Source organism: Octopus sinensis, linkage group LG14 (assembly GCF_006345805.1).
Source record: "Octopus sinensis linkage group LG14, ASM634580v1, whole genome shotgun sequence".
NCBI lineage: Eukaryota > Metazoa > Mollusca > Cephalopoda > Octopoda > Octopodidae > Octopus > Octopus sinensis.
This window is the reverse complement of record NC_043010.1, coordinates 33,613,684-33,627,480: the sequence shown is the minus strand read 5'-3', so window position 1 is coordinate 33,627,480 and position 13,797 is coordinate 33,613,684. Positions and strand designations below refer to the sequence as shown.

The 13,797-nt window shown below is 38.5% G+C and overlaps 1 protein-coding gene across 17 annotated transcripts in view; it reads right to left on the bottom strand.

Moving 5' to 3' along the window:
- Nucleotides 1–13,797, bottom strand: part of LOC115218961 (mothers against decapentaplegic homolog 4) — a 253,163-nt gene that overhangs the window by 99,380 nt on the left and 139,986 nt on the right. For 16 of the 17 annotated variants that reach the window (XM_036508856.1, XM_036508850.1, XM_036508849.1 and 13 more), the window contains one exon: nt 503–1,239. In XM_036508856.1, the coding sequence (XP_036364749.1) occupies nt 503–751 (249 nt within the window). In that variant the 5' untranslated portion in view covers nt 752–1,239. Of the gene's footprint in view, nt 1–502; nt 1,240–8,591; nt 8,596–13,797 lie in introns of all 17 variants that reach the window. The other variant, XM_036508852.1, reaches the window with a different exon arrangement.

Here is a 13,797-nt window from a genome sequence, read left to right as displayed (position 1 = left end):
AACGATGGTAATAATGATGAAACAAATTCAAATAGTTATGGCTATGATAATGATGATAATAACACAGAACATAAATGAACTGTTGAAAAGTTGGGTCATACGAACCTGTAATCTTGTAATTTATTTAAACCTCCCACCACATGAGAACACATAACGACACACACACACACACACACACACCGCTGCCGCCATCACCAATACTTTGAGACCACAAGAGAACATGAACACAATTGCTGAGCCTGCTAGAAAGTGCAGACAACAGATAATGTAGTCCTTGATACACTGTGGTTGAAAATAAAATACAAAAAATGTACAAAAAGAAGAGATGGTCACAGTTAGATTGCCTATGGCCATAGATCTGTTTGGTCAAAGTTGGTCAAGAGGCACAACAACAACAGCAACAAGCACACAGAGAACAATACATCAAAACTGAACAATCAAAATAAAACTGGTTTTCTTCTTTCATACACACTTTTTCTCTCTCTCTCTATTAGACTCTTACCTGAAGCCGGCCATCGAGGGTACGCTGTATTGTGACACATTTTGTAGGGTGAGCGCCGTTTGTCGTAATTGCAGTAATCAAACTGTCCAGCTCATCACGTTTCTCCTTTAGCTTCTTGACTAAGCTCTCAATCGCTCTCTTGGCAAAGCTCTCACTTTCACCGCCTTGCCGGTGACACATGAGACTATGGACAATGCTGAGGCAGGCGTCTGCGGACGTCGGCGCCTGGCTGGTTATCGCAGTGTGCATGATGTCCGTTGCCCTCACCACCCGAGCGGTAGCGGTGGGGGTAGGAGGTAGGCGATAGAGGTAGAGGTGGAGGTGGAGGAAGAGCCAAAGTCAAAGACAATCGCTGGAAAGGGGGAAAGGTCAGAATAGGGCAAGACTGAGAAACAGGGAGTGGGGATAAGGGGTGCAGAGATGTTCAAGGGTCAGATGTTTTACTGTCTTTTACAGTAACCACACCCAGAGAATTCAACAATTTAGTGAAACTTTAACAGACTGTTCATCACTACATATATATGTACTGTTCACCAATATAGGGATGAGCTGTTCATGAATGTAGATATGTGCTGTTCATTAACATAGGTATGTACTGGTTACCAGCACATGTAGGTAGTGTTCACCAGCATAGGTATGTGCTGTTCACCAGCACATGAATGTGCTGTTCACCAACATAGGTATGTACTGTTCACCAATGTAGATATGTGCTGTTCACCAACTTAAGTATGTACAAGCTGCAATGAAAGAGAAAAAAAGAAAAAAAGTGAGAATGTAAACAATTTATATACAATGGATATCTTTATCAGAGACAGAAAAAGAAAGATAGAGAGAGAGAGAGAGAGAGAGAGAGAATGGAGGAAAGAGAGAGAGAGAGAGAATAGAGGAAAGAGATAGAGAAGGGGAAGGGGGAGAATGGTGGAAAGGGAGACAGGAAGAGAGATAGAGAAAGGAGGGAGAGAGGGAAGAGAAAGAGAGATAAACATATACAGAAGCTGCAACGAAAGAGTAAAAAAGAGAGAAAACTGTGTGTGTGTGCATGCACACTCACATACACACACAAATGAAATTAAATATTAAATTTTCTCTTCTTTTGGAAATATTTTATATATCACTTAGTGTGTTTACTTTACAAGTAAAATGAAAGTAAAATGTCAGAGTAATGTGATAAACACATCCTTTCATTCAACTTATCCCCTCTTTGTCATTTGACAGCCTCCTACTTCAACACAATCTCCTTGGCAAATAAACACACAGGTTAATTATCATATGTAGACACATGCATACATACATGCATACATTGAAAAAATACATGTATGCATAGTGATTAAACATAGAAGTAGCATTAAACACATACACAGACACACACACATAAACACACACAATGTACATATTTCTTTATTGCCCACAGGGCCCGAAAGGATGAAAGGCAAAGTCAACCTCAGCGGAATTTGAACTCAAAACGTAACGACAGACGAAATACCTATTTCTTTATTACCCACAAGGGGCTAAACATAGAAGGAACAAACAAAGACAGACGTAGGTATTAAGTCGATTACATCGACCCCAGTGCATAACTGGTACTTTATTTAATCAACCCCGGAAGGATGAAAGGCAATGTCGACTTCAGCGGAATTTGAACTCAGAACGTAACGACAGGCGAAATACCTATTTCTTTATTACCCACAAGGGGCTAAACATAGAGGGGACAAACAAGGACAGACATAGGTATTAAGTTGATTACATCGACCCCAGTGCATAACTGGTACTTAATTTATCGACCCCGAAAGGATGAAAGGCAAAGTTGACCTCGGCGGAATTTGAACTCAGAACGTAACGACAGACGAAATACCGCTAAGCATTTCGCCCAGTGCGCGAATGTGTCTGCCAGCTCGCCGACTTAACACACACAATGTATAAAAAAAGAAACCTGAAGTATATGAATGTGAAACTAATAGAGCCAAACACACACATACACACATTTGCTCGAACACATACACAAAGACTCTTATGCACACACAAAATGTATAAAAAAGATACCGGAGATATATGAAAGTGATGCTCATAGACACACACACAGACTTTCTCTCTCTCTCTCTCTCTCACACAAATACACATATATACTCTCTCTCTCTTTCTCACACACACAAGCTTTCCCTGTATGTTTTTACAAGACTTTTTAAAGCGAAAGCAATTTCATTGTATGTTAGGAGGGTCATTTTTGCAATAAGAACACAAGCGTAGGTTGTAATTCACTGTTTTTATAATTAACCGATTCATCGATATCTCTGATCACATGGATGCAGCTTCACTATATTTTAAAGTCGAATCACATGGCCTTTATTCTTGTATTCTTTTATGTGTTTCAGTCTCTGTCCCCCCAACATCGCTTGACAACTGATGCTGGTGTGTTTACATCCCTGTAACTTAGTGGTTAGGCAAAAGAGACCGATAGAATAAGTACTAGGTTTACAAAGAATAAGTCCTGGGGTCGATTTGCTCGACTAAAGGCAGTGCTCCATCATGGCCACAGTCAAATGACTGAAACATGTAAAATAGTAAAGAAAGAATATTTGAATAAAATAACTTCGTAATAACAGTATGTTATGTAAAAACAATTAGGGACAGGGGTGGAGAGAACCCTTGTGTAGGTATGTCTTAGTAAGTGTTTATGTTTAAATTAAAATCTCAACTAAGAACTCACAAGAACGAGATCATGATATTTCAACAGGTCCACTATACCTCCCCCATTCCACTCATGTGACCTTCCCTACCATGTATCTTGTCACTCTTGTCATCTTCTCTATCAACTGTATCATCATTATTAACCCTTTGATGTCCCTACTCCCTTTCCAACTCTCTTCTGCATCCCTCTACCTTTCCCAACTCATAATGGTCGTGCGGAGCTATCTACAACTCCCTACATCCACCCTTTAACTCTTTCCAATCCTTGCAGTTGTTGCCTATCTCTTACTTCACACCATACACTATCGCAAACCTCCACTCTCCCACCCTAAATACCCTCACTTCTACTCACCTTACACTTTGATCAATGAGCGGAGTTTCTCTGCCCTCACTCCTACTTAACTTGATCAATGTGGGGAGAAGGTCACCTGGACACCTCACCACCATTATCTCTTTGCAGCTTCTGCTCATCATTTTCAGCCTCTCTTCTAAATGCGAGTAGCCATGTAGCTGCTCTACAACAAGAACCTGTTCTGTTCCCTCTACCCAGTCTCATACGTTAACACCTCATCTATCATAGTAATCCCCACCTTGGAGTTCATGGTCATGTAAGCTGTATGACAACTTCACTTGTGCCAGAGGCACAAAAAAAAAAAAAGGATGTGAGGGTCACCTAGTACATGCAGTAAAGTGGTTGGCATCAGGAAAGGTACCTGGTTGTAGAAATCATGCCAAAGCAGACAGTGAAGCACAATGGAGACATCAGATCCTGTCAAATAGTGCAAACCATGCCAGCATGGATCATGGAAGTTAAATGGTGATACACACACACACACAGCCACACTTGCGTCTGTGTGTGTGTGTGTGTGTGGTAAGAAGCTTGGTTCCCAACCACATAGTTCAGGGTTCAGTCCCACTGTGTGGCATCTTGGGCAAGTGTCTTCTGCTATATATATAACCTCAGGCCGACCAAAGCCTTGTGAGTGGATTTGGTAGACGGAAACTGAAAGGAGCCTGTTTATAGGTGTGTGTGCGTATGTGTGTGTATGTATATATTTGAGTGTCTGTGCTTGTCCCTCAACCATTGCTTGACAACCAATGTTGGTGTGTTTATGTCCCCGTAACTTAGTGGTTTAGCAAAACAGACCAATAGAGTAAGTACTAGGCTTACAAAGAATAAGCCCTGGGGTCAATTTGTTTGACGAAAGGTGGTGCTGTTGCATGGCTGCAGTCAAATTACTTGTTTCAGTCATCAGGTTGTGGCCATGCTGGGGCACTGCCCTCAAGAATTGACTCCACTACTCTTTCTTTTAATCCTAGTATTTATTCTGTCAGTCACTTTTGCTGAACTGTTGGATTATGGGGATGTAAACATACCAACACCAGTTGTCAGTGGTGGTGGAACAAACACAGACACACAAGGCTTTGGTTAGCTGGAGACTACAGTAGAAGTCACTTGATCTTATTGACGAGTTTCGTTTTTTTCACTTTCCTGAGGAGAAGATTGCATTGTTTATACCATTTATTCTTTTGAATAGTATCAGTGGAATTTTCGAAACGTGTGTCGAAAGTAAAAATATTTGATTACACCTGCGTTAACTCCATTTTTTTATTCATATATATATATATATATGATGGGTTTCTTTCAGTTTCTGTCTACCAAAACCACTTGCAAGGCTTTGGTTAGCTGGAGACTACAGTTGGAGACTACAGTAGAAGTCACTTGATCAAGGTGTCACACGGTGGGATTGAACCTGGAACCACGTGGATGGAAAACAAATCTCTTCCCACATAGCCATACCTGTGCCTATATCCATGTTTGCATCTGTACACACACCCACACCAAATATAGTATATACACCAACAGATCTTTTATGCAAAAACAAAAAAACTTTAAAAACTTTAAAAATTCTTCAAAATATTAATTATATCGAAAGTTAATTAAAACACATAAGCAATTTACTCATTAGATACACAGTTATAATAAGTTTGAATGGCAATATTGGGTATGTAAAAAAATGCTCAGCTAGCATAAATGTTGTTGTGGTGGTTGAATTTGTGCAGCTATAGTCATTTTAGATTTAACAGAATTGCAGACACTGTGTGGGTGTATTTGTTACTGCTACTGCTACTTGTTGTTGCTTTTGTTGTTGTTGTGTACCTTCATTCTGTTTAGACTAAACAGAACTGCAGACAGTGAGTGGGTGTACCTGTCTTTTGTTGTTGTTGTTGTTGGTGTTGTTGCTGTTACTGTCATTATTGCTGTCGTTGTTGGTCTTATTGTTGTAGTTGAGTAGTTTGAGTGAAATCTGATTGAATGAGTTGTTGCCATTGGGTTAGCATTAGGTAGGGTTATGCAGCCCCAGGTGAGCCCTAGCTGAGTAGACCAACATTCCCAAGCATATCAAGCTGTGTCCAACATGTCTTTGTTTCAGGCATAATTATGCCTGGACATTATTATCCCATGTGTATCTCTTTTTAATAAAAAAGTAAGTAGAGCGTGGTTTGACAGAGGTCTGGCTGCTATATCTAGCAGGTTGAGTAACCATGTAGTGAGACCCTTCACTCATCTTTTGTTTTTTTTTTCTTTGTTTTACTTGTTTCTGTCATTAGACTGTGGCTATGCTGAAGCACCACCTTGAAGAATTTTAGCTGAACAAATCAACCCCAGTACTTACTTTTTAAAGTCTGGTACTCAATCTAAGTTACAGGGATGTAAACACACCAACACCGGTTATCAAGTGGTGATGGAGGACAAACACAGACACAAAGGCACACACACACACAAACATACACGATGAGTTTCTTTCAGTTTCCATCAATCAAATCCACTCACAAAGATTTGGTTGACCTGAGGCGAAAGAAAGAAGACACTTGTCTGAGGTGCCATGCAGTGGGACTGAACCTACCACCATGTGGTTGGGAAGCAAACTTCATATCACACAACCATGCCTGCACCTAATAAGTAAGTACAAGTAATGGTATACCTACTGGAGTGGTGGGCAATCATATACTCTAGAAGTGTACAGTCAAATAACTCAGCTTCGGATATCTCTTTTACTTGTTTCAATCATTTGACTGTGGCCATGCTGGAGCACCACCTTTAGTAGAGCAAATTGACCCCAGGACTTATTCTTTGTAAGCCTAGTACTTATTCTATCGGTCTATTTTGCCAAACCGCTAAGTGACAGGGACGTAAACACACCAGCATCGATTGTCAAGCGATGTTGGGGGGAGGGGAGACAAACACAGACACACAAACATGTATACACACATACACATATATATATACATATATACAACGGGCTTCTTTCAGTTTCTGTCTACCAGACCCACTCACAAGGCTTTGGTCGGCCCGAGGCTATAGTAGAAGACACTTGCCCAAGGTGCCACGCAGTGGGACTGAACCCGGAATCATGTGGTTCATAAGCAAGCTACTTACCACACAGCCACTCCTATGCAGATATAAAAATTTTGCTGGACAAATCAACCTTTGACCAGCAGTGAAGATCTTGCTTTTACTGTGAATGAGCAAGAAAAAAGTATGTTGGTTATTAAGATTTTAGCATTAAGCAGTTTTGAGCAGACAGTTGTGATTGTACTACGATGTTCTCTAAATGGCTCATATAGACCCTATCTTAAAGAATTGTGGTGGTGGTGGTGGTGGTGATGGAGGTGGGGGGAGCAGTTTGTTGTGAAAGATTTGAATGACATATTGAACAGTCTCAGTGATTGCTTAAAAGTTCCCCTGGCTCATATTTTTCAAGTGATATCAAGGAAGGGAAATTTAACTGTGACACAGAGTACATTATATGTGACTACATCAAAGCTCCCCCACTAGTTCGTGTGGTCCCTAGTTTGACAAATGTAAAGGAATTTGTTGACGGTGGGTCTTGGGGGAATGTTTTTGGTATTGATATGAAGGGAAATAAGTCAAAATTCAACAGAATATCACCTTCCACTAGCGGGTATTACAAGACCATTATTTTGGTACACTAGCAAGAACTGTCAAAAGTTTGATTAAAATAATACACAAAACAGAATTTGTTGGACTATTAAGCTCAGATATGTTTTAAAAATTATATCAACATTATATTTTAATCACTAAAAATGATGTTAATAACCTAAAAAATTGTAATTTAATTAACTAATCTCCAACATTTAGACATTTGGAATCAGTACTTTAAAAGTAATAAAAAGAAAATACAGTGAGCCATGATTACAAAGTTAGAGAGAGAAAATAGAAGTAGTGAACCATTCTTATGAAGTAAATATCTGGGGGCTGCATTGACTCATGGAACAGATTAAATTGATTGTAGCTCAACATGATACCTATATGCAGCTATGTGGTTTATATACGCTTGTAGTAGTTGAGCTGAGAGTATTTGCCTGTGGTAACTAAGTGCTACATGTTTAGAAACAGGTGAACTGAGGCATTTGAGAGCTAAAGTTGTGTTGGCCATGGACACATATGTTAGCAGACAGAATGAATTGACAACAAAATGTATTAGTAAAGAAGAACTGTGATGCAACCTTATATAAAGGTACAAAACATGTTCTTTTATTCTGAAGACTAACAATTTATTGGTCACTTGGGTAGCTGTTCCTTCAAAGCAATTCTAAGACTCATCCTGCATACCTGAACAGGATATACATCTCACAATGCTTGACTAACTGTTGCTATGTTATTCAACCTCAAGTAAAAGATATTCCAACCATGGCCATCCTACCTTTTAAGAGGTAGCTAGAAATATATTATCTACTATATCCTTCCATTTGTTTAAAGACATTACAGTGTTGTTTGAGAGAGAGAGAGAAAGCTGGATGTCATTTTTAGCAGGTCAACTGAATATGTTGGAGATTCACTTGTTTGCATGCACAGAGTTTAACATGATGGAATTGGCCATCATGTGGAACTCAAAAAAATCTGAACAAGAATCTAGAGCCAACTTATAACAATGGTGAAGACCAAGATAAACGGTAGACTCTGGGTTGTTGTCAAACATCCCCACATTGATCTGTCACCTATCAACATCTACTCTACAATGTACGATAGAACATATCTATAGATGTCTAGCCAACACTTTATGTTAGGATGAATGTAACCATTACACCTCTATACACAACATGTACACGTTTACATTCTTGTAACAAACATTATTGGCTAAAAATCTATTGTTATGCTCCATAGCAAATTAAAGCAATGAAACAAAGTATTGTTAACATGCCAATAGTCTTGTACCTTGAGTGTTTGCTCCAGTATTCCATCACTTATCTTTATTATCTTCTCAGCTACTCTCATTCATCTTTATATAATGCTTGATAGCCATGTATATTCTCTGTAGCAAGAGACCTGTGCTTGTCTCCCTATCTGTCTCTCGATCATACTTCAACTCCTCAACACCAAGCTTAAAACCAATCAACCTCCCTTCCTCACCCCCTGCCCCTTGTCAAGGGGATGGTTGTGTTACTTGGCAACATCAGTAATACTACTGGCACAAAAAAAATAAATAAATAAAAAAAGGGCCAATTAGTCCACATTCTAAAGTGGTTGGCATTAGGAAGGGTACTAGTCATAGAAACTTAGACCGAAGCTAACACTTGAGCTTGACACAACCCTGGCTGCCAGCCAGATACTGACAAACTGTCCAAGTGATGCCAGCACGGAAAATGGATGTTAAATGATGATGATGATGATGATCTGACAGGTGAACTGTTGTTTGTTCCTCCTCGAGCCACGCCTGGCTCATATGGGCCGGTTTCCCGGTTTCTTTGGCGTATAGGTTCCCCATCTGGATGGGACGCTGATCCATCACAGGTGAGCTGCAAGATGCAGGAGGAAAGAGTGAGAGAAAGTTGTGGCAAAAGAGCCAGGAGAAGTTTGCCATTACCTTCTGTTGGAGCCGGGTGGAGCTTAAGTGTTTTGCTCATAAACACACACATCGCCTGGTCTGAGATTCGAACCCACGATTCCTCGACTGCGAGTTCGCTGCTCTAACCATTAGGCCATGTACCTCCACTAACAGGTGAACTAGGGTAGTGAAAATAAAGAGATTAAAAGAACTTGTCCAGAATCAAAATGAATTTGCCAGTAAGCAGGTTTGATCTTAACTCTTAAGCAGGTAGTGCAATACCCCTATCTACTACCCGGCCATTCTGTCTCTGTACTAAATCAATTATTCTCCTCCACATACACACACATTTAATCAATATCATTCACAAAACAAATTAGTTTCTGGACACAGAATACCTGCTTCGATTGACATCAAAATATGGGTTTTGTTCAGAATAACCTTTTAACATTTGGGAGAATGGCAAAAGAAACCAGCACTTTAAATTATTGATTCTAGAGCCAGAACAATGGACCGATTTCAGTAGACACCCGAAACTACATGATTAAATTTTTTTCCATTTCCATTTTTTTTTTTTTTGGTTTGTTTGTCTGTCTTACTACCCAAAACATACAAATTATGGATGAAATTCTATGAGAGATGCCAATTTACCACTCTCTTAAAAAAATAAAAAATAAAAAATAAAACACAAAAAATAAAACAAAGCAAATCAAAAATAAATGCAATTTCACAATTCAATTCAAGCTAATTTTCTAATCAATAAAAATTAAAATTGAACGTCCATCATAGTATATGACTAGTGTGTCTGATTTGTTTGGCATTTTTTCTGCTCCTCCCAACCTACTTAGAAAAAAAACAAAAAAAAAACAAACAAAAAAACAACAACAAAAAACAAAAGTCAGCATTTGTTGCAAGTGCTTGTTCTACTAGTTTTGTCTCTGACATGATGTTAGTAGAATCATCAAATATACTGCTGGTTCCCACCAACCAATATGGATCGGAAAAGAATTTAGAATTTCACTGAAAGTCGAAACATTTTCATGGTGGCAGAGTTATTTTTAGAAAACAGTGGGGTGAGGTGGAGAGAAGAAAAAAAAATGTCTTTGACTGTTGTGAAGAAAAATACCCACTGGGGTTGCATTGCTGATTCTAAGAATGCAACATAAACATTTAAAAAAAAAAAAGGAAATAGAAATTTCTGCAGTGCATTGTTGCATCAGAAAATTGTTCAATCCATTCTCTATTTCTTCTTCTTCTTTTTTTTATGGTTTATCAAAGAGAAGGTGAGGGGTAGGGGGATGGGGTTATGCCCATGAGCTTCACAGGCACTCTGAAATGGATGAGATCATTATGCCTGAAATTAAGATTGAAAGTATCTAAAGTAGACACCTATGAGGGGAAAAAAAGAGAACATTTCAAGTGAAGAGGGAATTCCAGGGAGATGGGCACTCAGGGGATGTAGGACTGGATTGGGAAATGTGATGAGAACTAGATTTGAAGTATGATACAGTAAGGGTCGTGAGGAGATGAATGTGCCAAGTAGCCTTGAGTGCAGGTGGTATGCAACTGGTTATGTTTTCAGAAAGATCAGAGGCCATTGCACTAGTGATAGAATATGCAGAGGGAGAGAGAGAGATGGGGGAAGGAGAGAGAGGGTGAAGAAGAAACAGAGCATGTGTGTGTGTATACCCTAAGTTGTAGTCATTTGTTAAGTTTATCTCTACAAGATATTCTATAGAAATCATAGCCAGCACTGATTTTTGTTATATTTCATATCTGAGACATCAGATGTAAACAAACAATGAGATCGGAGGTGAAAAATGGGTAGTGGGTATATGTATATGCCATATTTTGGGAGTTTTTGCCCTTAATATCTAAGTTGTAGTGTGTTAGTGGGTGATGTGTTCTTAGCAGGCATGTGTTGCCAGTAATTACTCAGGGTAGGCAGTTGGTGATGTTTAAAACAGACAAAAAAATAAGCGAAACACAGACATGCGACTGAGTTGGAGGCAGACTTACTTCTGCCTTTATAGCCCATAAAGAAAACATTGTTGTAGGAATGTACGCAGCACATGTACTACAGCAGTTCTATGCATAGCTTTAATACCGAGATTGAAAGGCAGGAGCAAATTATGCCTATCTAATCTACAAAAAAGTAAAATATTTTGTATTTTATGCATAGTGTAGCAAGTAGCCATTTTAGCCAACTCAACCTGTCTTAGATATAAATAAGGATCACAGTACCACAGCAGTGTGTTAGTGAGTGAATCTTTAACCCTTTAACATTCAGATTACTCTGTCAAATGTATTGCTTATTTATTCATGTTAATTTCAATTAATTATGTAGTATCTCATAGCTTTGAGATTTCGATAATGTGAATGTTTCTATCGAGAATGACATTGTAGGGTAGGTGTGAGAGGTGAGATATGGCTGGTTTGAACATAAAACAGGAAGAATATTTTGGCTGCATGTGGCTGGTTTAAATGCTAAAGAGTTAACCAATAGCCATGTGATATTTAGGAAACATTCTGCTGTTGCAGTTTAGAACCAAATCAGCCTTCACCAAGCAGACCTAACATGAAAAGCATTCCAGCAGTGGCCATCCCCATCCCATCCTTTTACTAGGAGCAAGGAATTCAAGACCATAATATTATTCAGCATATCCTTTTCCAAGAGCGTAGGGTGTGATTTGAGGATGATTTAGTTGTTGTTTCTAGCAAGCAGAGTGACCACAAAGAGGCTTCTTCTCGGGTTTAAACCAGTGTTTCTTAACTATTCATTACTTAAGGAACTCTTTGACTCCTATTCTAGTCAGATGGACCCTCTTAAATAATTGATGGTTAAAAAATTTGTATTATATTTTTATAATTAAATATTATCAGGAATTGTATAAAGAAATTGTTGAAATACTGTGTTACAGATAAACTTTTGACATCAAAATCTTATAACAACCCCACAAGGGTTGTAAGGACGAGAACCTGGTTCAGAACTAATGGTTTAAACAACCTGTTGATATAAAATGGTCATAGTGGTAGCAACTGTTTGCATACTTTCATTTCTTTTTTCTTTTCCTTTTTTTATCAAACCTATTTCTATTCTATATAGTTGGCACTCAGTTACAGCCGAGTAGACTGGAGTAACGGTTTAACATACATCTGTACATGTATGTTGAACAATTCTATTTGTATTCCATTCTATTATTATTCTATTTCCATTCCATTTCCTTTCCTACAATATTCTAGTTCCATTCTGTTTCTACTTGTATTCTGTTCTATTTCTGTTCTGTTCTGTTCTATTTCCATTTTATTTCTATTCTAATTTATTCTGTTTCTATTCTATTCAGCTCTACTTGTTCTTATTTCTATTTTCATTCTGATCTACTTTATTTATGTTCAGTTCTACTTGTATCCTATTCTATTCGTCTTCTATTTCATTTCTATTCTGTCCCGCTTGTATTCTTTTATTTATTTCTATTATAATCTACTTCTATTCCCATTCTGTTTCTACATTATTTCTATTCTATTCAATTCTATTATCATTTTATTTCAGCACCAGGTTCAACCTACCCACAGGTGAGATCTGGACAATGGCCCATTGAGGATTTTGTTAACTATTATCACAGAAAAAAAAGTAACTGACTCAATCCTAAACATTATCATTGAGGTGAAAGTGCTGGATTCCTTGTCGCCACATCATGTTGAATGCACCGGTTCTCATCTGATCACATCATCTCATCAAACCTAGGAGGTACATAGATGGGTAACTGCTTGGAAAACTTAGGTGCTGTAAGCATCTCACACTTTGTGATAGTGCAAGGTTCAGTGGCTCACAATCATGAGGTGGTGAATTCAATTCTTGGACCGGGCTGTGTGTCATGTTCTTGAGCAAGACACTTTATTTTCATGTTGTTCCAGTTCACTCAGCCGTAAAAACAAGTTGCAATGTCACTAGTGCCAAGCTGTATTGACATTTGCCTTTCCTATGGATAACATTGGCGGTGTAGAAAGGGAAGACTGGTATGCATGGGTAACTACTAGTCTTCCGTAAACAACCTTGCCCGAACTTGGAGAATAACTTTCTAGGTGCAATCCAATGGTCATTCATGACCGAAGGGAGCTTTTACCCTTTACCCTGAAGATGCAGGATTACAGATCACAGAGACGGTAGTTCAAGCCTTGCTATAAACTATACTCTTTCTCTTGAGTTGAGTCCCCAGGAAAAATACATAACTGTGCTTGCCTCAGACTACCTGGCTGACAAACAAGTTCTATTTCCCTGCTGAATAATTAGCAGTATTTCAGACATTCAACAACAAAATCAATTAATTAACAACAACTCTCACTCTTGCTTTATGAAGATGGTGGTTGTTAGTATAGTATAGCTGGTAGCCATTCAGGAGTAAGCATGACTTGGTAACATGTACCAGGTTCAGTTCCACTCCATGGTACCTTGGGCAAATGTCTTCTACTACAGCACTGAATTTAGTAAATTTAGTAAATGGAAACTGCGAGGAAGCCTGTTGTATAAATGTGTGTATTTGTGTCTCACCATAGCTTGATAACGAGTGTTGGTTTGTTTACATCTTCATAAAATAGTGATTTGGTAAAAAAGACCAATAGAATAAGTATCAGATTAAAAAAAAAAGTACTAGGATTGATTTACTCAACACATCAAGCTGGTGCCACAGTATGGCCACAACACAATGACTGAAACAAGTAGAAGATAAAAAGATACAAAAAGACACAGATACATTCACA